At 31.3% G+C, this 27,519-nt stretch overlaps 1 protein-coding gene across 1 annotated transcript in view; it reads left to right on the top strand.

Moving 5' to 3' along the window:
- LOC149537170 (uncharacterized) overlaps window positions 1–21,014 on the top strand; it is a 32,194-nt gene extending 11,180 nt beyond the window's left edge. Inside the window, exons 7-10 of the mRNA XM_089806417.1 lie at window positions 14,322–14,591; window positions 14,762–14,842; window positions 20,267–20,440; window positions 20,538–21,014. Coding sequence (XP_089662543.1) covers window positions 14,322–14,591; window positions 14,762–14,842; window positions 20,267–20,440; window positions 20,538–20,921 — 909 coding nt within the window. The 3' untranslated portion in view covers window positions 20,922–21,014. The remainder of the gene's footprint in view (window positions 1–14,321; window positions 14,592–14,761; window positions 14,843–20,266; window positions 20,441–20,537) is intronic.
- Window positions 21,015–27,519: the final 6,505 nt, after the last annotated feature.

The following is a 27,519-nucleotide window of genomic DNA, read 5'->3' as shown; positions in this document are numbered from 1 at the left end:
CAATCCATCTATAAGCCCTTTGTAATTGCAAGCCAAAACCATGATCTACCACCTCACAACCAAGAGATCTAGGACTCCAAAAAGAAAATCCACCACCAGATCAAGACCAACTTAGATCTACTTCTCCAACCCAAGTCTTGGTGCAAACTATGTCAACTTCAGCGATCTATCTACATGCTCAGGAATAGCCTTTGTTGATACCATCTGACATAGTGTAAGGTAGGAGTATCCCTAAAGGAGATGTCATAGCCCCTAGAAAATAACCACATAGTAGAAACATAATGACAATAAAAGATCTAATATTAGATTAGAACTTTTTATTCATATAGTAACAATTACAATAACAATTTTGCAAGATCCCTCATGATCCAATCAAAACCCTAGCTAGTCTAGATCCACCCTTTGGTAGAAACCTCCAGGGAAGATCTCAACTTGTGCTCTCAACCCCACCAAACAATCTCCTTATTTTCTAAGTTGTGGCTACTAGCTCTACTCCAACTTTATCCAAGATCCAAGTGTAAACTACCTCACGCTTGGCGCTCTATCCACACATTTACAACTCCATCACAATCCTACTATAAACTACCTCACATTCGGCGCTATGTTAATAGACTCGGGAAAAATCACTCTTTGGCTACTCCTCTTCTCCACCATGGATGAATAATGACTAAATACTTCCCCACAACCCCTATTTATACCAATACAAGCCACATGTCAGCCTAAAACATACATTAAATACAAATACATAAATTAAATGCCACAAGTCGGCCTGCATCAACAATTAAATGCCCAAAATCGATGTCTAAGTAAAATTATGATATCTCCTAGCTTTTATTGAATTATAACTCACACTTCAAACCATAGGTAGAAATCTAGGTCCTCTTCAATCCTTGAAATTTTTATCCTCTAACTCATTGTAGAAAAATAATTACAGAGCTTGCAAAGGCACCAAAATAATATATCTTCAGAAGCAAGGTAAAATGACCCAAGCTTCAACTCAATCCATCCAATCTCTATGTAATCATGAGAAAAGATTCTCCAATGTTTCTCCAACACATCCTTAACCATGAAAATCATAACTCCACCAAAATCCATGCTTGATGCTGCTACATCAGTTTCCCTTGATCAGCAATTATCTCCCTCTTTGACAACAATGCCAAAGGCTTGTCATCTTAATATGAAAATATGAACTTCTTCAGTTTCTCCCTATATCAGCTTACTTGTGATTGATTTGAAGTTTCATCTCATTGACTACTTTAGGCATCTCCTAAAGTAAGATTCATTGCATCAATCTATAACATGTATGAAAATCAACTTGTTTGATTCAGGGCACTCCTTTTGTTACTTAGATAGCCTTTGATAGGGATATCATCCCTAGTTTACCTCTTAGATACTCATGAACATCCTTAGGTAATTATTTTGTGAAAATATCAACAGTTTGTTCTTTTTATTAACTTATTGCACCTTCACCTCTTTATCTTGAACTAATTCTCTCTAGTAATGATACTTGATTGCAATGTGCTTAGTCTTTGTGTGCATAACATGAATCTTTGATATATTGATAGAACTTGTATTATCACAATAAAATGTCATTAGTTCTATGATATCTTCCTTTACATCTTTGAGTAATTGTTTGATCCATACAATGTTTGTACAATTGATAGTAGCAACAACATATTCAACTTTAGTAGCAAATTGTGAGGTGCAATTTTGTTTCTTGCTAGTCCATGTAACCAGCTTCTGGCCTAAGAAAATTGCTCCCCCACTAGTGCTTTTTATGTCATCAATTTTTTGAGCCCAATCAACATCATTATAGGCTCTTAATTCAAATTTCTCATTTTTACTATAGCATAGACCATACTCCTTTATTCCTTTTAGATATCTCATTATTCTCTTTATAGCCACCAAATGATTCTCTTTGAGATTAGTAGAGAATATTGCAACTATCCCTGTAGATAATGCAATGTCAAATCTGCTATGTACTAAATATTGTAATTTTCCAATCATAGACCTATATAGTCTTTGATTCACCTTAGCTGAATCATCATTCTTTAACAATTTGTGTCCTAGTACCATAGGTGTATTTATTGGTTTGGAATCCTCTAGTCTAAATTTTTTTAGAATTTCCTTGAGATATTTTGACTGAGTGATGTATATACCATATTTCATTTGATATACTTACAAACCACAAAGAACTTGATCTCTTCAAACATAGATCACATTTCAAATTCTTGCTTCATTTCATTTGCAAAAGCCTTACATAAAGCATCTTGACCTCCAAATATGATATCATCAACAAAAAATTTAGATAACAAAATACCTTTTCCTTTCTCTATCTCCATGTATAAATTTTTGTTATCATCAATCCTTTCAAATCCAATCTTCATAAGATAATTGTGAAGACTTTCATACAATGCTCCTGATACTTGTTTCAAACCATATAGAGCTTTGTGTAATTTACATACCATGTTCTTATTGTTAACATCAACAAAACCTTTTGGTTGTTATATGTAGACTTCTTCTTCTAATATGCCATTTTGAAATGTAGATTTAACAAATATTTGATAAAACTTAAAACCTTTGTATGCAGAATAAGCAAGTAATGTTCTTACTCCCAATCTAGGAACATGAGTAAATGTCTCTCGAAAGTCAATTCCTTCTTCTTGTACATATCCTTTGCAAACTAATCTTGCCTTGTTCCATGGCTTTTCTCTAGTCCACATCTTCTAAGGAATCTCTCACTAATTTAGGTTCTTTCATGCTTAGTAAACATGTATCATTTCTCAACCTATTTCTTGTCATTGGTATAACATCCTTATCTCCAATAATTTGTGTAGTAAGATGACGTCTCTTGACATATTTGGACAATCTTGGTTCAACTCTAGCTTCCTCATTTTGTCTATCAACTTCAGAGTCATTATGTACATCTCTGTCATGTAGCTCAACATCTCTTTAATGTACACTAATCTTAGAATCTGAATGTGCTTTGACTTCATTCTATAATTCAACATTTGAATGTAGCTCAGTTCTTGAATGCAACTCAAAATTCATAGTATGTGACTCGATAGTCACTAAAACTTGTTGTTGGTTTGAAGCTTGATTTGGAACATCTTCTTCAGTAGGCAAACCTTCATAAGATTTGTATTCTTCTGGTTCATCCATAGGTTCAGCCTTATATAATTTTTCCTTGACTTGTACATGGTTCAAGGTATAGACAACTATGCTAATTTCTCTCTAGTATTTCAAAGCAACATTTTTCTCCATCATGAGTGTTCTAGCATAGTCCATTATAGATCTCATCCTTCTTTTAGCTATATTCCATTTTGTGGAATGGTTCTAGGGGAAAATGTCTATCTTTTGATTCATCTATTATTACAAAACATCTCAAACTCATGTGATGTAAATTCTCACAATTCAGAATTTTACTTGTTTCTTTCTCAACTCTTTCTAAGTACCACTTAAAAATTTGGAAAGCATCAAATTTCTATTTTAGAAACATAACTATCATCATTCTAAAATAGTCACCAACAAACAACATAATGTACTTATCTCCTTTGTAGCTTTGTACTTCAATTGGTCCACACAAGTCAATATGAAAAATCTCTAGTATTCCTTTGGAGGTATGAGTTTTACTCTTAAAACTTGACTTTGTCATTTTTCCTAATTGACATTGTTTGCACATTATATTATCAGACTTCTTCAATTTAGGTAAACCTCTAACTTTTCTCATGTTACTAATATTGACCAAGTTTTCAAAATTAACATGACATAACCTTTTGTGCCATAGCTAGGCATCATCAAATTTTATAATTGGATAAGTAGCATCTTTTATATCAAGATAGAATAAATTACTCCTAGTCTAATCACTCTTTCCAATCAGTTTTCTATGTGTTTCATATATCTTAGCATTCTTGTTTTCAAACTCAACCTTACATCTTAAATTATTTAGTTGTGATACACTCAAGAGATTATAGTTAAGTCCTTCAACATAGTAAGCATTGTCACATAAAATCTTATCTGTGAGTTTGATATACCCTTTTCATTTGATCAAACATGGTGCATCATTACAAAATCTTACACTATTTCCATCATAACAATTCAAGGTAATGAACTTACTTTTGTCTCCAGTCATGTGATATGAACACCCACTGTCAATGATCCATCTATCATTCTTTTTCACACAAGTCACAAGTGCAGTTACCTCATCTTCATCAAATTCATTCTTCATTGCAACATACACCTCTTCATCATCATGTTCATCATATTCATCTTTTGTTTCCTCTTTATCAATATAGCAAGAATTTTTTCCTTTGTCTAAGTTGTAGTCCTTTCTTTCTTCATCTCTCCTACTTTTGTACTTATCACCACCTCTGTAGTTCTTTTTCTCTAGATATCTAGTAGCAATATGACCAACCTCATTGTAGTTGAAACCAATGATAGGTAATTTACCTTTGAACTTGCCTTTACTTTTGTGAAATCTTCTTTCCAGTAGTGCTTCAAGTTGTTCTACATCCTCCTCATCTGTATCACTTTCACTAGACACATACTTTATCTTTTTCTTGTTTTTCTTCTCATCAGGTTCCTTCAATGACACCTTAGCTTTGAAAGAAAATTCCATATTTTTAGGTGTGTAATTATCAAATTTAGATAGCTCAAAAGTAGTGAGCCTACCTACCAGACCTTTAAGTGATAGATTATTCCCTAGTATACATCTTAGTTCTTGAATTCTAGAAACCCAATTAGCATATATAGGAAACAATGTCCTTAAAAATTTGCTTAGTATAGTATCATGGTCTATTTTACCAGTAGCTCCTATTATTTCATTAACAACTTCTTTTATCCTTGTAACATATTGAATGCTTTGCCTTGACCAAATAAGACAATGGTTCACCTTCCCCTTATCATCTTCTACATGGCCAGTTCTAATGAGAACTCGATAAAATTTTTTGATATACTCTTCAACATGTTTTCCCACTTGCTTCAATCCTTGCATTTTATTTTTTAGATTAAGTTCATAATCCATAGGAATGAACTATTACTTGATTTTAGCTACCATCTGATCCCATTTGGGGATTTTTTCCTTTCCTCTTTTATTTCAATCCAACTAGATCTCTTGCCACCAGATCTTTACATGACCCTTTAGTTTTGCCTTCATAAACTTGACCCTATACAGATCTTCAATATCTTCATATTCAAAGTACTCTTCCAGTTCATTGATCTAGTCAATCAATTCCTTTGGGTTGAGATTTCTCAAAAATTAAGGAACATCAAACTTAGTTATTTTTCCAAAACTAGAAATGGCCTTAAAATGCTTCACCTCCTTTGGGTTAAGAACTTCCTCTACTACATCTATGTTCACGTTTCCTTCTTCTTCTCTTTCATCCTTGCTTTAATCATCTCCTATAGAAATATTCATTCATCTACACATATGTTCTTGCATTGCTTATATTTTCCTCTAGAGGGTTCTAAAATCCTCAAATGTCACACCTTTGACTCTTCCACCATGTTCTCTTCATGGAGGCATTTTCGCGCTTCTGCTAAAACCCTAGTGTAAATTGCCTCATAATCAGCAATCTATCTACATGCTCGACCCAAACTATTATTTTGGTGTGAAGTTCCTCACAGTCGATGATTTTTCCACACGCTTAGGAACTCTAGCACTGATACCACTTGTTTAAAGGTGATCCCTTTAATACCATAAACACATAATAGAAACAAAGAAACAATAGTAATTTCAAGAACAAAATAGGGACTTCTTATTATTGTCACAAATGTGGAATTATAGAATTCACAATTATAGCATGCTAACCCACATGGGTGCCTTCATTATTGTAATCTACAAGACAAAGATGTGAACTATCACACAAAGCTATCTTAGACAATTTTTAGGCATGACTTAAATAGGCAATTTTATGTTGTCTAGGAAGGTTCTAGGCATTCAAACTTAATACATAGGGCTGACAGACCCTAACAATACATTTAAAGTCACCCACATATATTTTTGACACTAATTTTAGACATTTTGGTTAGCTTAACTTTGGAAGACCATAACTCATGAATTGTTTCTCTAATTGACTATTATAACAACTTTTCAAGAGAACTAGCTCCTAATCTATAGGGGTAAATCTGCATAGGCACCCATCCTTCAAGTTTTTGGACCTCATTTGGCCATCCTAAGGCCTCCAATGGTGAGCATGAAGTTTATATACCAAAAATCTGCAATAAATCCATGAATACACATGATATGGCACTAAGCCTCAATTGGTAGGTTGATATATCTGATATGAATATCCACCTTTGAAATTAGGAAATTCTGAGCTCATATGAAAAACTTTTTAAAAATAGTAAGTTCCCAAAAATAGTAACCCCATGTCTACTAGTCCTTATTAAAATTAAAAAAGGCTTAAAATAAAAAAATTTCTGGGTGATGCAAGATTGCCCTCACTATTACAGTTCTATGTAACATTGAATGAAACTTATATGTATGACCATGAAAGTGTAACCATTTGTATTGACATAAATTACTATGGAACAAAGAGAGTTTTGAAAGGCTTGCTATCAATTTTAAGGGAGTCATGTGTCAAGCCAAGAATTGTAAATTTCTCATCTTTACATGGGCTTCTCCAAGTAATTTTTTTTCTTTCCTCTTTATAGTTCTCAATAATAAGATTTTGATTATATAATGTGATCTAAATGCATGATATATATGCTTTTCTTAGATGATGCCAAATCCAAAGCTACAAAAGCAACTTTTTGACATGGATAAAATGAGTCCAGAATTTCTAGATTGCATTTTAAGCCAATTCATAGAAGATATCAAGCAAAACAAGAACTTGGAAAAGAAAGGATGCTCAACCCCATTTCCTGCATACAAAATGTCAAAGATTGTATGAACACATACACACGTCTATTAGCTCATGATATGCCTAAAGTGGCTTATGTTAATTGTATTCATCTTGGATATGTTACAATAGGAATGACATATGGTACATGAGACCTTTCACCAAGTGAATATGTTGAAAAGGTAGTCAAATTGGCTTTGCTTCCTCTTGGTGGACCTTCAGGTAAATACTTCATTGAAAAGGAGATCATTGGATTCTAAATACTTTTCTTTCTTATTTTGAGAGTACTTTTTACATAATGACACATTTGTTAATCATATTATATATGAATTAAAAAAAATAACTATTCATATGCATTATCATTAAATAGTGATTGTTGGTCCTCCAAGCAAAATGAAAATACTCAATAGTTAAAATGATTGTTGGACCTCATGTATAGTTGAAGAAAATTGTCATAATGGATGCCCTTTCTGTGAATAACTCTATTGAATTTTCTTCTATCTCGAAGAGCAAGAGAAGTTCAATAAAATGTGGGAGAAGTTTTGATCAAATCTAGAGGCTCAAAATGAAAATTGATAAACCATAATGTATATAGATTTTTAAAATGCATCTTTTCTCTCTTATACTTGTGTCCTTGCACCTTTAAGAGGTTCAAAATCTTACCATAAAACGTGTTTTCAAATGTAATCACAACATTTCCCCTTCACTTTCAAAGAAATACATAAATTCTAATTTATACAGAGCTCACCTACTCACCCAAAATTTCATGGAATTTATTAATCCTAAATTCCATGGAATATAAATTTTGAGTGTCTTAAAGTATTTAGGTCAACTTAGTCCACTAATAAGAACTATGTTGCTAGCTTTCTCTTTTACAGTATCACTATTGTAACTCATTTGAACCATTTAGAGTAAAATTTTCATCAATATTAGATAATTTTAATATTCATCTAATTAGTAGGTGTTTTATGTTATCGTAGAACTTTGTTGAAGGTTGTGGGTTGAGGTTTTTCTGGCGGTACTCTTTGTTCTTGTTTTCTCAACTTCAACTATTCAAGAATGTTTGGTCTTTTATGAAGCCTTTGTCCATTGTTTCCTACTTAGAAGACATTCTATTTGTTGTGTAAATTGTTGGTGTTCAGGATTTTGTGTAACCTCCTACTATTGTTGACCTCATTGAAGTGGGTCTCATGGCTATGTCTGATCCTATGATTAGTGTTACAAATCCTAGAAAGTAGTTACTATCACTATTGGGGTTTTAATTGTTTAATCTGTTATAACATCTAGATTCCTAAAATAAATAGACCTAATGTGTATTTTATTATTTATTTATTTCACATATTTGTGAAAGTAAATTTCTTTATTTTAATAATTACTAACATCACTTAATTCATTATTACCTTCACAAGTACCGAACAATCATTTGAGTTAAGTAACCTCATAAAAAATGACTAATTTTTTGGTCATTAATTTACTTTGACACTCTTCTTTCTTCTAAAATATTCAATGCCTACAACCAATTTGATTTTTAAAGAAAACATCACTTGGTTCTAACATACTAAATTTCTTTACCCCACTCACCAAATTCTCTCCTCATTTGAATCTTCCTATCTTCCCCTCTTAATTCCTTTCTTTCCTAGCTTCTCACTCTCACATGCTAATTTCTATCACTTTCCTTTCTTACTTTGCTCATTCACTTTATTGATATTAACTATTTTCATTCCAACGGAAACTCAATCCTCACAATCAACTAATTGCATCTTCAATAGTATTTCTCAATCATCATCATCATCATCATCATCATAGTCTTAAGATTGTGTAATATCTTTGTGTGCATACTATTTTTTAGAGTTTCTTTCAATTTTCTAAGGAGGACAATGAGAAAATTGTAAAGTTGATGTATCTCTCTTTCAGTTTGAATTTATTTTTGTTGCATTTTAATTTTCTAATTCTATTGGTAGATTGGGATTTAGTTTTAAAATTTTAATCTTTGATTGTTCATATTTTTCTTTGCATCATTTGCAATTTCTTTCTCAAGATGTGGGTGAACCCAATACAAATCATTCTTTAGTTTTGATCCAATATTATGTTATTTAATTTGCAAGGTTTCTAGTGGTGCAATGACAATATTGGCACTGCAATAATTTATTTTATAACATTATTACAATTAGGTTTAATGTATTTTTTGTTTAATGAAATTAATTTAATGTATTCTAATGTAATTAGCAACATCTTTAATAACTGTAAGAAGTTAACAAGCCTATCATTTTAGTTATCACTTTCAATTTTTTCTTTCTCTGCATTTGTTTCACTATAGATATTATACATATCCCTACCATATGTTAAAGATTGATCATCCACATTAATAATGTCAAAATCGCTTTTTCCATATATTGTTTGAAGAAGTCATGGATGAAGTAACATCAACACATAAATTGAAGGCACATTTCTAGTCTATTATCAAGTGCTCCCTTTAAAGGTTTTTTTAAGGAAAATTTGTTGCACAATGGTTCAAAAGGATGTAAGGTCAAAGGTGAAATTGAGAAAAAATGTACTAGTACAAAACAAAATCTTTCTAAACATTTTATGGAATGAGAGAATATTATGGGCTGGTTGTTGGTTGTTAGTCTGGTATGCCATGGTATTTTAGGTTAGAAAATTTTCTGTTTACATATTTTTTGTTGGTGACAATTTAGGCTACCTAATAACTCTCTTAAATGGCTCAGTTGTTTTTTTTACCCAACTTGGTTCTATTTAATGCCTTCTATTTTTGTTATGCTCATTTTTGTAGAGCCACTACTCTCGATATATCTTAGAAGTCTATTTAAGAGTTGATGTTAATTTTTGTTATTGGTTTGGGCCCTTCCCTCTTTATTTAACCAAACCAAGAGAATGCATAAAGGAAATACCTCATATTAGATTGTATTACATTTGGTAATCTCTTATCATTGAAAATTCTAGAGGTAGGATTAAGGCTATTGAGTTTGATTCAAGAATCATATTGGGAAGAGTTTTTATTTCTTCAAAGATAAGGATGGTAAAAAATAATTAGAATTGGACATTTTCATGCTTAGATATAGTTTTCTTAGAGGTAGAAAGAGGATCTACTTATTGGTTGGTGAAGGAGTTGATCAAGGTACAATTATAAAATCTTTCCAAAATCCTTTCAAATGTAAAGGACTAAGAACATATGTCCTAAGATTAGATCTAATGTGCATTCTTGGAAGAAGATTATTCTAGTCGTAAAACAAAGGTAGAAGAATATATCTATTGTGAAGTTTGTTATTTCTATTCAATAATCTAAATGATATTGTTTGGACCCTTTCTATTTTTGGTAGAAAGGGGGAGAGAAAATGTAAGAGAGAAAATATGAATAGAATTATCTAAGTCAGGGAGATTTTTTGAAGTTTTGGCTATTTAAAGATTTTTTTAAAATTATTTATTTATTTTTCCATTGATGTCAAAGGTGACAATTGTCGAGCTATTGTTTGTGATATTGTTGTCATTTATGTCAAAACCTATGTATTAGATGGCTATTTTTTTATGATGTAAATACTTGATTTATTTATACAACATATTACAATAATAACTTATGTGGGTGAATGCCCCTCCTCTAGTAATTATGATATATCTTTTGGGAATATCTATGGTATTTAGAAAATGGAAAAATGTGAATATTAGATATCATTGATTTTTGTATTCAAGGTTCATTATGGGTATCTTTTCTATCTTGACATTCATGTTGTATATGAATTTTTTTTTGGTAGATCTTGTTTTTAGAGATTGTTGTTTTGATAAATATTATATGAAGTTCATTGTAATATGAAAATAAAATTGTATTAGCTTTTATATTTCCCTAATTGATTAGCTTCGATGGACTCATTAATATCTTTCTTTGATTTCTTTCTTGTAACCATTGGTATATATCTATTTTACTTAGGAAGCTAATTCAATAAAAATATAAGAACAAATATTTTCATCATTTTTTGGTAAAGGTTGGCATGGGGTATAGTTTTAGGTCAACCTATATAGGTGAGAGACTAAAAAATAGAGTTTTCTAATGTATGACAAAAAAATGTAACTCCTAATTTGCCAAATTTGATCTAAAAATATATAAATAACTATAAATCTACTCCTATACACAAGAAAGTGAGAAAGGGGATTTCCTTGGTCAAACCCACCTTAGGAATTATGCTTAAATTTAATTAAGCAAGCATGTAAAACAAGATAAATGTTAATATTCACCTTTCTTGTCAAGCCTTCATGGATGGATCTGAGTCCACTATATCCACAAAGATGTAAGAATGACTGTATGTGTATACAAAATGTAGGATGTGGGATGTCTTTACAAATGAAATGGATCTAAAATTTCTAAATCATAGATCATGGATGTATGCATACTTGATATCCTTGAATGGAGAGGAAGTGAAATGAAGATGGATGTAGATCTCCTTCCTTGATGCAACTCCTTGATCTTCTATGATGAAATAAGTTATATATAGGTAGAAGGAAATGCATTTTTGATGGATTTCTTTAATGAGTACTTCTTTTTCTTTAAATCCTTAAATGTAACTTGGACTTGATAAATTCAATTTGAAATAGCTCATATAATTGTAGATTTCTTTGTCAATTTATGGATGTAAAATTCAAGGTGGAATGCCCCCAATTATAGTGATTTTGGGCTTTAAAATTGAGAGGTCCATATCTACTAGGTGGGAAAAAAATGAGATGATTTGAAATGGGCCTCAAGATTCTCTAAATCAAAATCTTAGGTATAGGTAGACCTCAACTGGTACCTAGATATAGGTCACAATTTAGGGACCTATACCCAAGATAGTCTGATTAATGTTAAAATTCCAAACATTGTCATCTAAGTTGTTCAAAGAGAAATCAAAGGTTGGTAGGCCATATTATTGAGTTGTGCCATTTGGCATATTACTTTTTTGAAGAAAATTGTATTTATATCCTCATTATTGGATACATACTAATTAGTTAATCTTAGATAATCAATGCCTCTTCTTTTGGATAGCTTTAAACAATTAATTTGATGGTAGTTAGTTGCAAGTTACATGTTCAAGTCCCCATTTGATTTTTTTTTTAAATTTAGTCTAATTTTGTGAATATGTTATTATGAAGATAACATGTTACAATTTTTAATTGAAAATTTCTAAATATTTACTTTTGTAACTAAAAAATTGTCATAGTATTTTATTAAATCATTACTACAAAATATATGGAATTTCCTCATCAAAAGACTAATTTCATATAATCTACAATATATAAATCAATTTCTTGACAAAGACAACAAAATTGTTAACTCAATTGAAAGTCTTGTATCCAAATTGTCATCATGGACATTACATCTAATCTCTAATTTACATGAATTAGTAGATAACAAACAAAATTTGAAGTAACTCAACAAAGACTCACGTTTAAGTGACAAAAGTTTTGAAAAAATTCATTCACAAATAAATGAAAATGTAAATTTAATTTCCCTCTTGAATTCAACTAAATTCAACACTAATTTTCCCTTCCATCTCAATAAAGAACATGCCAAAAATAATGAAAAAGAAAAAGAAATCAACCGAGACTTAAATTGAAATACCAACAAGTTGGGAAATATTTAAATTAGAAAAACATGTCAACAAAAATCTCGATAAAGCCAAAGTGAAATGAATGGTTGAAACAAATATGAAGACAACTCAAGAGAGACGTGAGTGGTCCATAATTGTTAAATTCATTGACAGTTTGACACACAAGAGCCTCATGGGAACAAGAATCTATAAGATTTTTTTGAGTAGTTTTAATATTATTATTTGTAATTATAATAAGTATTTAGGGAGAAATATTTTCTTGTTTAAGTAATTTATTTAGTACTTAAAATCTTAGAAGAATCTATTTTTTATTGTAGAAAATTTTATAGCTTTTAACAATTTCAATTTTTACATCAATATACACATCATTCATAGATAAGATAGGTGACCATTTTCACTTTATGTATTTCTATTTTTAATTATAAGTTTTAAGTTTTTATATGTTGGAAATTTAATTTCTAAAATTATTAAATTTATTTTACTTGACTTTGATTGACTCAAATATTTTAGGTCTTATAGGAAGGATTTTTAGGAGTCACTATCTTATTATAGGGCAATATTCAATGACCAATATTAAAATATGAAAAAATAATAATTATTAATTATAAATTTATCTTCGGGCGGGGGCCCTAGCTCGATTGGCTAAATCTTCCCTGTTGCAAGGGGTTGGTCATGGGTTCTAGTCTCCTCCATCTTCGTGGTACCGGTGGGCGTGTGGCATAGGGGGGCCGTGTTGCACCGATTCCTACAGTCTAAAACAAAAAAAATTATAAATTTATCTTCATATTAAAAAAAAGATATTTTAAAAATATTTTAATATATAATCTTAATGTGAATTAATAGTAATTTTCAATTATAATTTAAAACTAGTGTGTAGACAATTTTTATTGAAACATAACATATAAAAAAACAACTAAACACTATTTCTCTATATAATTCTTAAACATACAATATTTAATAAGGTAATATTTCAAATAATTTAAAAAAAAAAATGATTCAGAATTTCAACAAGCTAAAAAAATTAAGACCTTATATATATAGAAGACAATTATGAATTATAAGTAAAAACAAAACTTCAATTCTGAATGGAAGGCCATTAGAAATCAAATTTCATTTAGAGATGAGGCTTGGCTTCCACTAAATAAATACCTTTTAATTTTTAGTTGACATATGAAACTATCACGAATCTACATTAAATGAGTATCTTAGAGAGGGGCAGACAATTTGTTTTTTCAAACTCTTATACATTTTATATAATTTGTTTTTTTCAATGTTCTTGAGAGTTTCTTGATAAATACTTTCTAATTACTCTTTTTAGAAAGAAAAATGATAACACATGTATTAATAGCCATCACGCATGTAATGAGATACACTGAAAAAATAGATATAATTCAACTCATAATTTTTTTTAAGCCAATTTCAAAAAATAATAGAAACTTAAAGAAAAACCAAGAAAGTGGAAGCCTTGAGAGTGAGAGACAACTCGTACCAGCGATTCGAGAGTCTTATCAATGCATTAAAACACTAATAAATAAATGAAGATGTTATCTCCTAAATTTGGTTAAGGTGAATGGATGAGAAAATACATAAATTTATCCTTGAACCTAAATGTAGGTAGTAAATGAAATAAATATCTTAGAAAAACCAAAAAACAATAAAGTCGACAAAGATATACAAGACATAAGAAACGTGCCCGTCCGTACTCTCGCACGGGGTAGATACACATTAAAAGAATGCTTTTTCTATGATACAAACAATTTACTGAATCTCTCTCTCCAAAGTTCTCAAAAATGGTAATATTTTCCACACAGACTTTGTAGTTCTTCAGTTTTAGTTTGCATGATTGAATGTCTTAACAGAGACGTTTTAGTTGGTGTTTTGACAGGATGAGAAATGGTGGAGTGTGGAAACAGTGGCGGTGGTTACAGGAGCCAACAGGGGAATAGGCTTTGAGATCGTTCGGCAGCTGGCGTGCAAGGGTATGACTGTTGTGCTGACGTGTCGCAACGAGAAGAATGGATTGGCTGCCATGAAAGAGTTGAGGGAAGGAGGAGTTGAGAATGTTCATTTTCACATGTTAGACGTGCAGAGCTCTCAAAGTGTTTCAGATCTCGCCCAATGGTTGAAAACCATGTTTGGGGGATTGGATGTTCTGGTAATCATATGATTTGAGTCTTTCAGTTTGTGTTTTTGGTATTTTTATTGAAAGATTGTGGAATAGGTTTAGGGTTTTTTCTTTATCTTGACTTTCTACATTGAATGGTAGGCAGAGGCAGAGGTTTTTTGTTTGATTTTTGAAGGATGTGGTTTTCTGATTTGTGACAGATAAACAATGCAGCAGTTGCCGGGCAAGCCATGAACTGGGAAGTGATGGACAAAAATGGGGTAGATATGCGTCAATTGCTGGTGAGTTGGATAAACATGACCTTTTTCAATTATTTGCATCTTTATAAAGAGAATCTTTCAAATGCATGAGCGACAATAATGGGAAATTAAGCTTTAAAATATAAGTAAACTTTGACTATTTAACACTTTTAGGAATCAAGTCTTAGTGTGTGATGTTTAAGCCGCCCGTGCATTGAGCTTCTACAAACCAAAGATCAAACCAAAGATCAGAAGACGTTGTGTTAGATCACTTAGAACATTAGCACATCATTTTTCAACTTACATGTTATGTCCAATGACTTGGTAATTTTTGTGTATAGTTTTCCATGTTGTACTTCTTTAAAATATCAAAGTCACTCTCTACTTTTCTACCATTAGTTAGTTGCTATATTTTATATACAAGTATAATATTTTTGTTAATAACAAATAATGTTTATTATTTAATTACTGAGAGTTCTTGGGTTATATCTGGTGGAAATTTCTAAATATTGTTTTTAGGATATTTGATAATAGATATATTATTTATCTAAATTTTAATTGTAGATGTTCTAGATGTTGGATGTATAAATTGGGAGATTCATTGAATGAAAGGTCATGATTGCTTGATGGAGATCAATGTTGGAGGAAGACTCAACCCTCTCATGGCATGGGGATGCACATGGGGTAAGTTTGTGAGGGAATGGAAGATTTAAGTGGAAGAAAAAAATTAAAAATTAATTTTATGTATGTGCTTGAGGACAAGACCCATGTGGTGCATGGGTCAGCCCCCAAATTAGGACCAAGTAATGCCCATTTGATTTTGATAGAAGATATGACATGTCGGGGATGGAAGATTTGAGTGGAAGAAATAAATTTAAAAATATATTTTATGTTCTTGAGGACAAGACCCAAGTGCTCAAGTACATGAGGTCTTATCTATATGAACTTGCACTAAATGTTAACTCTAATGAGTGAGATTGTAAGTGGATTTTGAAGTGGGTCAGCCCCTTACATTAGGATGAAATAATGTCCCATTGATTTTCATAGAGGATGTGATATGTGAATGTGATAATTAACTAATATGATTTGTTTATTTAAAATGAATGATGGAAAGAGTAATGATATAAAGTTAAATTAATTACTTAATTAAGCTACAAGTCATGAAAATAGATTAAATGTGTAATATTAATTAAATAATAAGATTTTTTTATTAATATAAATGATGGAGAATTACATGAAATAGGAGTAAAATGACCAAAGAAAATGGTCAATTTTATGAAAATATATAACTTGTCATTATCTGAGTTGGTATTATGAAGTAGTATTATTATTTCAAATAAGATTATATTAATAAGCCCAAAAGCAAGTTGATAGAATAGGGAGTATACACTAGTCATTTATAGGAGTGACTAGGAGGAAAGGTTATGGGATATGAGGATGAGGATGACCCATTGTGAGGCCATGCACATCTAAGAGACACATGGGTGTGATCTAGAAAAGGATGAGTGATACATGTACAATGTATGGATGATTTTGATAGAGGTGGTATGGATGTTACCTAGGATTATTATATTGATGCATATGCCTAATGGTGGTGAATAGATGAAAATAAGAGTGAATGATGTAACAAGTCTATATCATTCAAGATGATAGAAAGTGATAATGCAAATAATGAATATGATACTGTAAAAATGAGAATGTTTAAATATGATATAAGGTGGCATTTAAATGATAGTGGATATAGACAAAAAAGTTTATTATATGAAAGATGAACCTATATGATGGTGAAATTGTTGAAAATTGAGTATAGGGAAAAATGAATGGATAAAAATGTAGAAGAATGGAATATAAGAGAGGAGGCATGCACAAGAAATATTTTTTGATGTGACGATGAAGAAAATAGAAGTGATAGTATATAGGTGTATATAAAGATAGGGTGGATGTACTATAAAGATGCATGATAATGGATTTTAGGGATAACTTTCATGAAGAAAATACTTAATTTGAATTAGCATCATATACTATACACTAGGTTATGAGGAAGCAAGCTAACTTCATATTAGATGCATATGACTAGCAAAAAAAATTAGAAAGGTTAGTCTAACATCTTAGAAACTTGTAGATTTGTTATGATTTCATAATAAGAATATCATCATGTCAAATTCTATTAAATTTTATTTAGTTATTCCAAATTTTTTTACAAGTTAACAATTTTTTTTTGACATGCTTCTATCAATATTTATTAAATAGTTTTAGTCCCCTAGTTTCTAACCTCCTATCGCAATGCTAGAACATAAATTATCCCACTAGAATCCCTAAAACTATGCTAATTTCTAGCCATAAACCTTATTTATTTAATCTCTTACTAATACAAATAAGTTTCTTGTTGATGTGATATTTGGACTTACCATTATAACTAAGTCCAAATATATAAGGGATATATTGCACTGAGAATTAAGAATATATCAATGATACATAAGCTTGTCTTTCTTGATATAGTTTTTATACTTTACTATTATTTATGATAAGTTCAATGGTTATATAGTGAATATAGTAGTATTGATAATATCAAGTTCAATGGTGATATAATGGATAGAGTGTTGTAACACAATAGAAAATATTATTTCTTTTTTTTTTTTAATTAAAATTTGTGGAACACTAATATTATTAATATATAATACTAATTTTAAGGCTTGTTGGGGGAAATAACTAGAAAGAAAATCCTAAATCATAGTCCAAATAGAACAGACATAGAGAAAAGAGAATACATCTGAATACCTAGCTTAGAAAATAACTCTTCAGAAGATATAAGATATAGAAAGACAAAACAAGGTGACAAATACATGCCATATCATGTATACATAGGTTAGGATGTATATACATCATACACAATTGTCATGAAACAAAGAGCAAGAAACTCCTCCATTTTGAAAGATACATCCCATAAAAGAAGAGATGGCATAAACAATAACAAGACTTCTTGAGAGACCAAAAGTGAGTTCCAACATGTCTAGGAGAAAAATCAACCAAACAACCAAGCAATAATCAATAGATAGTTATAGTTAAACATACATAACTTATACATCATCATATGTAAATGATGTAATTTATTAATATACATCATGACATTTTTTTTATATGCATATCTCTAGTGCAATGTTCATGCACATAAGGTGTCTTAAATTTTTTTGTATATGTTATTTATATTATACTCGCTCATATATGCTATATATTCCATTTTCTCCTATATTAATTTATACATGCTATTAATATCAAAGCACAAGTATATAAAGTGGATTGTATCTTATGCTTCATGTCTTTTATGTTTAGTGCATTTATTTGTAATTTTTCCCTAATAAACTTAGGGTTTTAGCTTGGTCCAAGCCTAGAGAGACCACTTCTGGAGGATCTCTTCCTACTAAGGAAACTTGTGGGGGGTAACTTTTATCTATTAGCACTAGTTACTTTTTTTAATTTGTGGGCTTAATTATCTAGTGGAATTGCTCAACAAAGACACATATCATGAAGCACATCAGTCCATTAAAGACATAATATCGATGAGCTTAGTTGATTCGTGGGATTTCAACAATAGTGACTATCTTAGCAATGAAGGAACTTTACCATAAAATTATACCTTAGTTGGATTCTTTCCAATGATTTTTACTTGTAAACATGGATTTGTCTTATCAACAATTATCATTAGTCAATTATTATATGAACCATCATATTATCATCTTGTAAACATGGATTGTCTTATCAACAAGTATCATTGGTTAATTATTAAATGAATCATTGTATTATGTGTATTTCTATTTTTCAATTGGATTGTGTAAGTTTTAAAAACTTTCACAATTGAATCTAGAAATAAAATTTCAAATTTCAAATGGATTGTAGAAATATGAAAATTTTAAGTGATTTAGTTATCATCCAATCTCAACCATGAACCAACTTATCTCTAATATTATAATATAATATATTTTTATTGCATGAATTAGTTATATAGTGTATAATTTAATTATCTTCCCTACGTAGCTATTACTATTTAGATTATACCTGACCAAAAAAATATTTTAAAACAATTATATGGCATTACTTAAGACATCTTTATGACACTATGATGCTAGTTTCAATGCCTTGTATTGATTAGATGGCACACTACATATGCAATGTTATCTATAGGTCTTTCTACTTTAAAAAATTACCATAGTAAGAACCAAATTTAATGGAAATTACATGATGTCTATACCATGATAGGAAGTTTCCAATGATTTATAGAGAGCTTTAGAAATTTTAAGCTCTAATTCATTTATATAAAATAAATATCTAAATTATTTTCATGGCATTTACAATATAAAATTTTAGAAACAAGAAACTTTAGTGTTCATCTTTGTGTTTTAAATTCTAGAAATCATTCCACTCATCACATTGAGGTATTGTAGGTACTACACCAAAGTGGAAAACGAGTAGTTATGGATACATAATTTCATGAAAATCTTTAAACTTTTGATAAGTAGGAGATGATTTCCACAGCTAGTCAAATTGTGATGTGAATATCAGGATTTAACTGTGTGATTTAATCACTACTCATGAAACATGGGTCATCGAGTTTGACTCAAAAATCACACAGTTAAATCCTGATATTCACATCACAATCTTTAAACTTGACACTTTTACCAAGTACAACATTTTTCTATGCAACGAGAATCAATTTTAAAATGCACTTGGATTAATTATAGTTTTATATCAAATATTTAAAAAGAAAGAAAAAAAAAAAAAAAAAACTTGTGAAGATATAATTTTCAACATTTCTACTAAAATTATGTTAATTGTAGCTTTTCTAATTAAGAATTGTCTCTTTTAGTTTTAATTGAATATTTGAATTTAGATTAACAAAATACATTCATTGTGAAATGACACAAATTTCTGTAATAGTAACTCCTAAAATTTAGTTACCTTCACTAAAATAGATACATAACTACATAGATTAATCCTATAACCATTATAGTCATAAAGATTTTAGTGATGGAAGAGACCTCTTAAAACTGTTTTTTAGTTATTTTTATGTAACATTGTGATTTTGATTTTGTTTTAGTGATGGAAGAGATCTATCAAAACATTTTTTAAAGTTATTTTTATGTAACATTGTGATATTGATTTTGTACTTATGTACTTTCATTTAAAAGGAAAATTGTCTATAAAACAACTTTTTTTATAAAAACTAATGAACAATTTTTTGACTATAATTTTTTGTATTTATTTTAATTTTCTCCATTATTTTATAAAGATAACCAAATTGTTTTAAAAAATAAAGAAATAGTATATATAGAATAATTGTTATTTTTCTTATTTGATGACATATTATATTATTTGTGGCAGATATAACGACACCTAAAATATTGCTAGCACTCAATTTACACTAGAGTACTATTTTTATTTAAATTAGTCAATATTTCCTCTCTATTACAGTTATATGGAACATCGAATGAAACTTCTGTGTATGACCATGAGGGTGTAAGCACATGTATTGACATAAATTACTATGGAACAAAGAGAGTTGTGAAAGGCTTGCTATCAATATTAAGGGAGTCACCTAGCAAGCCAAGAATTGTTAATGTTTCCTCTTCATATGGTCTTCTCCAGGTAATTTCTTTCCTCTTTACAGTTCTCAATATTAAGATTTTGATCATGTAACGTGATTTGAATGCATGATATATATGCTTATAAATGCTTTTCTCAGATGATGCCAAATCCAGTGCTACAAAAGCAACTTTCTGACATGGATAAAATTAGTGAGGAATTTCTGGATTCCATGTTAAGCCAGTTCATAGAAGATGTCAAGCAAAACAAAAACTTGGAAGAGGAAGGATGGCCAGCCCCATTTTCTGCATACAAAATGTCAAAGATTTGTATGAATGCATACACACGTCTATTAGCGCGTCAGATGTCTGAAAAGGCTTATGTTAATTGCATCCATCCTGGGTACGTTAGAACAGCAATGACATATGGTACAGGAGACCTTTCCCCAAGTGAAGGTGCTGAAAATGTAGTCAAATTGGCTTTGTTTCCCCTCGGTGGACCTTCTGGTAAATACTTCTTTGAAAAGGAGATCAGTGGATTCTAAATAATTTTATTCCTTATTCTGAAACTACATTTTACATAATGAGACACTTGTCATATTATATATGATTAAATAAAACATAAGTATCACTATTCATTACTGTTTATTCATCATTATATAATGTCTATTAGCAAAGAACAAATTCCACTGAGCACAATACTACTACTCAATAGTTAGAATTCTTGATGGATTTGTTGTACACCTACAGTTATGTCTATATTAGAATTTTTCTATGCTGAAGATGTAGGTGAAATTCAATAGGTGGGATAAGTTTTGATTAAAACCAGAGGCTCGTGATAAAAATTGATAAACCATGAAATAAATATAGCTTTTCGAAAAAACATCTTTTCTCTTTCATACTTCTCTCCTTGCATCTTTTAAAGCTTCCAAATCTTGCCTTATAACATGTTTTCGTATGTTAAATCGTCACCCCTACACTGTCAAATGAATACATATTTCTAATTTAGAGGTCGCCTATTCACCCAAAATTTGATGAAATCTATTCATTCAAAATTCCATGTAGCCTAAATTTTGAGTGCATTTAATGTATGTAGGTCAAGTTAGTCTTTTGATAAGGACAATGTTGCCAGCTGCTTTTTTCACATTTCCATTATTTTGTTGCATTGGGGCTTAAACATTATACACTAAGGTTTGATTTCTAAGCTAAAAGTGTTAAATAGTCAACTAAGCTTAATTTCTTCCTTAATATGTGATATTTAAGGATGACCTTCATTTAAAAGAAATTTTACATCATTGATATTTCATTTTCCCTATGGGTTGGGGTACTATCTATTCTTGTTTTTGTGAAGTTTGTTGAAAGTGCAAACTAGAAAGAATAGAAAAGAAAAGAAAATAAGAAAACACAAACACACAATTTTATCGTGGTTCAACAAAAATTGTGGCTACGTCTACATTGCAGGGAAGATCTCTATTAATGTACATGTCTAAATTTTACATCATAGTTGTAGCTTCAGCTCTTCGAATATGATGTGAAATAATGAAACTCCAATACATATATATAGACCCTCAAAGAAAATGAAGAGATAAACAATTGGAGGGAAAAGCAATATTAAAATGTGAATGATAATTTGAAGACTGTTGGGCTTTACATATACACCTGACAAACCCCCACTTGAAGTCCAACTACTGTAATGTACGAGTATCCCCTGAATTCCCCTACTATTATTTCTTTACAATGCCAAGAGAATATCGACAAAACTTGAACTTCTCGTGTGGAGCAACCTTTGTAAGTGCATTAGCTAGATTCTCCTTGGTGTTAATCTTGAAGACCTGTAGTTTGTTGTCATCAAGTTTACTTCAAATGAAATGATATCATACTTCAATATGCTTAGTCCTACTATGAAACACTACATTTTTTGCTAAATCAATGGCACTTTTACTATCACAATACAAGGTTGATCCTTGCTGAGAACAATCAAAATCACCAAATAGACATTGCAAAAAATTCAACTCTTTTGCTCCTTCAGTGAGAGTAATGTATTCAGCCTCAGTAGTAGAAAGTGAGACCACTTGTTGCAACTTTGATGTCCAACTAATCACTACTCTAGCAAAGGTAAATACATAATATGAAATGATCAACAAGAGGAGTGCTGACCGGTTTGGCATCCGCCATGCCAAATATTTCTAGTACCTTGAGAACATAGTGTTCTTGAGAAAGCTTGATTTCCTTCTTGTGTCTATCATGGATAATGTCCATGCGAAGTATCCATTCTTCTACCCCTAAGTCCTTCATGGCAAACTTTTCCGACATCTTTTCTTTCAATTCTGAAATCAACTTCATAGATGAGCCAGTGACAAGCATGTCATCAACATAGAGAAATAAAAGAATAAAGGAACAATTGGGTAACTTCTTTTAGTAGACACATGGATCAAATTCACATCAAATGAAGTTATTTTCAATCATGAATCAATTGAACTTGAGGTACGACTGCCTCAGAGCTTTCTTGAGATTGTACAAGCTCTTCCTCAATCTGCAATATAAGTTTCATTTACATGTTTAATAAATCCCTTGGGCTACATCATGTAGATTTCTTCATTCAGATCACCATGGAGAAATGCCATTTTGACATCTAGTTGTTCAAGTTCATGATCATGAGCAACAATTAAACTAAGAATAGCCTAGGTTGTTGTCATCTTGACCACAAGTGAGAAGATCTCATTGAAATCTATGGCCCTTTTGCTGATTCAAACCTTTAACAACTAGCTCGGCTTTATATTGCTTTTGATTTTGTCCTTCATCTTTCAACTGATAAATCCATCAATTTTTGAGTACTTTCTGATTTGGTGGAAAAGGAACCAAATCCCAAGTTTTCTTTTGCAATAGAGAACACATCTCTTCCTGCATCATTGCCTCCCATTTGTGAGAATCCAATGCTTTGTGAGCTTCTTTGAAGCTTGTTGGTTCAACTTGGTATGAAAGAAAAAGTTTTAGCTTTGCTTCTTTAGAGTACAAGAGTACATAATCAGAGAATTAGATAGGATGCCTTCTATTTCTTATTGATTTCCTCCATCCTTGAGCATTTTCATTATGATCAGAATATCCCTTTTCTTTATCCTAATAGTTTAGTGTGTAGAGTTCAAAGTCACTTCCCTTTGAAGAGGTTCGATTACAATGATTAATATTGGTTTGCACCATTCTCACACTTGAATTACTGTCACTTCTCTGATGTGAAGGAAGTTTGCTTATAAAAATTTTAGTATGACTTCTACTAATGTTGGTATCAACATAGTCTTGATTGTGTCTACCTTCTGTTGTATTGCCTTTGTGAAATTGATCTTGGATTCTACCATGAATAGGAGTACGAGATTGGGAGCAAGTAAAATGTAGAGGATGCTCTCGCATGAAGACTGCATGAGTTTCGTGAGGATAGTTTGAACACTTTTGATTATTGACTTTAGTCACCAAATGTAACATGTTGTAGTGGTGTGATTCATGTTGAGTCATGAGGGAACTTGGTCCAGTGTGAGAAAGAGAGTTATCATTTGTGAGTCTAATGACCATATTATTCAATGCTAAACCACCAAATTCATGCTCCATCTGAGCCATGTAATAATGAGTGATACCACGACATTCACCCTTGTTGTGTGAATGTGAATCATTGTTTTGAACATTCTATTGAGCAAGGAGTGTCTTGTAGAAGGGAAATTTGATCTCCTACATTTGAGTCTATAGAGTGGGACAATTGGGAGAAATATGAATTTCCTTATTGTAACATGCTCTTCATTGTGTATCATTGAGCGCCAAATCTATTTGGTGTGCACATCCTTTGCATGGCCTGCTAAATTAGATGATCTGCCATGAGGGAATTTGTGCCCAAGGTTGACTCCTTGCATGGTGCAATGTGGGGAAGACCATAGGTGAGGCTTCTCTATGGAGTCCACCTCATCCATGAGTGACATGTGCTCTGCAACATTGGTAGGGAGAGTGCCTTGCTCAATATATTGTCCACTTTCTTTGTACCCAAACAGAGGATTATCTTCTCTATTTTGATTGTAATTTAAGGATGGGGTGTTATCACTCTAGCTGTGATAATCACCATGTTCATTACCTTGATTCCACATACTTGTGGACAAGGAGGAAAGAGGGGCAAGAGCTAGAACTGAAGTGAGAGATTTGAATTATTTGAAGAAACATTGTTCTAATTTCTATCAACATTATTATTATAAAAAATAGAGAAAGGGGCATATTCACATACCATTTTTTCTTCATTGTGTAATGCTAGAAATACCTTCTCATTGAAGATGACATCTCTACTTCTAATAATTTTCTTCCCAACTAGATTCCATATTTTGAAACCAGATTAGTCTTCACCATAGCCCACAAAAATGTCTCTTTTTTAGTTTGGATCAATCTTCTTTCTTTTCTCCTTTAGAACATGTACATAAGCTTCACATCCAAACACCTAGATGTGAGAATATGAGATTTTCTTTCCCAGCCACTCTTCCTCTAGTATGCCAAAGTCTAACTGAGAAGAGGGACTTTAGTTGATTAAGTATACTATTGTATTACATGCCTCTACCCAAAACTCCTTGCCTAAACTGACATTAGAAAGCATACAACGAGATTTCTCAAGGATTTTTTGGTTCATCCTCTCCACTATTCCATTTTCTTGTGGGGTGAATGGAACAATCTTAATTCTATGGATGCCATTATGTGTGCAAAAATGAATCAAACTCCATTGAGCAGAAGTCTCTGCCATTGTCCATTTGCAAGCACTTTATTTTGTGACTAATATGATTCTCAACTAAAGCCTTAAAAATTTTAAACTTGCTAAAAACATCATATTTCTTATGCAATATTTGAATCCATACCTTTCTTGTGCAGTCATCAAGTAAAATGAGGAAAACAATTTCTCCTCCAATAGAGCTTTCCTCAGTGGGTCCGAACACATCAAAATAGACAATGTTCACAAAATTGTAAGTCAACTAATTTCAGCCCCGATAAATGCTCCCTTTTATGCATAACAATAAGGCCCTTTTTACTCATGTGATCGAGCCCTTGATGCCACAATTATGAATTGCTATCTTCAACTGTCATGGCAGCCCCCACTTCATTGATATTTTCTACAATATGTAAACTCCCAATCTTGTCTGCTTTTGCAACTAACATGGATCCTTTTGTGACTTTCCATGAATTGGTTAGAGAAGTGACAAAACCTTGTGCATATAGATGACATATGAAAATCAAAATTCTCTTTAGCTTTGGAACATGACACACATCTTTTAATAGCCATTTAACACATCCTTTCAAAGACAATAAATATCTCCTTTTCCTACTATTTCACATACTTTATTATCACCCAAGTATACTTCACCAAACTTATCTTCTTGATAATTCAAGAAGTTTTCTGTACATTAAGTGGCATGAAATGATGCACTCAAATCCAAAACCCATGAGGCTAAAGTAGTCTTAGTTGTAGATAAAATCAGCACACTGTCATCTTTGTTGTAGACAGTGTTGGCTTGACTTTCCTGCACATATTCTTGTGCTCTTTTGTAACCTCTACAATCCTTTTTCACATGACTACTTTTGCCACAAAACCAATAGTATCCTCCTTTCCTTTCCCTTGAATTCGAGTGCCTAGCTAATTTTTATCTTCTATGATGATTGTTTCTTCCTCTATTTTGGCTTCTTCCTCTATTTTTGATGTTGACTGTTGTCAAGGCTTCACTAGATGAGGAATCCTTTTTGCTTCTCTGCATATCCTCACTAAGTAGAGTTGCCATAACTTCATCATAGACCAAATTTCTCTTTAAGGAGTTAGAAGTACTAAATATTGTAACAATGAGATCCCAATTGTTAGGTAATGGATAGAACAAGATGATAGCTTTAGATTCATCATCTTGTGTCATGTCAATCAAAGTTGCTTGACATAATAAAGTGTCCAAATCATTTATGTGATTTGACATCATAGTTCCATCCTTCATTTTCAGCTTGTAGACCTTCTTCATAATGAATATTTTGTTTGTAGCCGAGGCTATTTCATACATACTTTGAAGTTTATCCCAAACTTTCTTGGTCGTAGATTCATTGTGAACATTGAATAAAAAATTCTATGATAGAGAAAGAAAGATTGTCGCCTTTGCTTTCTTATCAATTTTATCCTAGTCTTCATCCTTCATTGTAGCCAGATTCTTTTATTTTCCATCAATTGCTACCGCCAAGTCTTGCTTGACTAGGAATGAATGCATTTGAACTTTCCACAAACTAAAATTTTGTCTTGAGAATTTTTGCACTCGCAAATATTCCATGACTTTAGATTGTCAAACATCAAAATTGATTCTACTGATTATGCCAAGCTTTGATACCAATTGTGAAGTTCATTGAAAGTTCAAACTAGAAAGAACAGAATATATGAAAAAATAAGAAACACAAACACATGATTTTATTGTGGTTCACCGCAAATTGTGGCTATTTCCACACTATAGGGAAGATCTCTATTAATGTAAATGTTTGAATTTTACATCACAGCTATAGCTTCAACCTTTCGAATATGATGTGAAATAATGAACCTCCAATACACACACACACACACACACACACACACACACACACACACACACACACACAGAGAGAGAGAGAGAGAGAGAGAAAGAGAGAGAGAGAGAGAGTCTCAAAGAAAATGAAGAGACAAAAAATTAGAGGGAAAAGCAATAATAAAATGTGGATAATAAATTGAATACTATTGGGCTTCACATATACACCCAACAGTTTTCTTAGCTTGAGCTATTTAGGAGTATACTATCTATTCTTGTTTTCTCTGCTTGAGCTATTTAGGAGTATCTGGGCATTTGTCAAAAATTTATCCACCTTTTCCTACTTAGAAGGCATTCTAAAGGTTATTTACTTTACTGGTGTTGAGGAATCTATGTAACCTCTTGCTATTGTTGACCCTATTGAGGTTTGTCTCATAGTGAAAATACTCATGGCTATATCTATGGTTGGTGTTATGAATACGAATTCTACTAGGTAGGTAGTTCCTGTTCCTATTTAGGTTTTAATTATTTACTCTTTCCAAGCATCTAGATTCCTAAAATGGATAAAATAATTGTTTATTTGATTATTTCTTTGCATATTGAC

The sequence above is a fragment of the Cupressus sempervirens genome, chromosome 10 (assembly GCF_028749045.1).
Source record: "Cupressus sempervirens isolate cs-2001-9-10 chromosome 10, ASM2874904v1, whole genome shotgun sequence".
NCBI lineage: Eukaryota > Viridiplantae > Streptophyta > Pinopsida > Cupressales > Cupressaceae > Cupressus > Cupressus sempervirens.
Note: the sequence above shows the minus strand (reverse complement) of the source record. Positions and strands in the feature narration are given on the sequence as shown.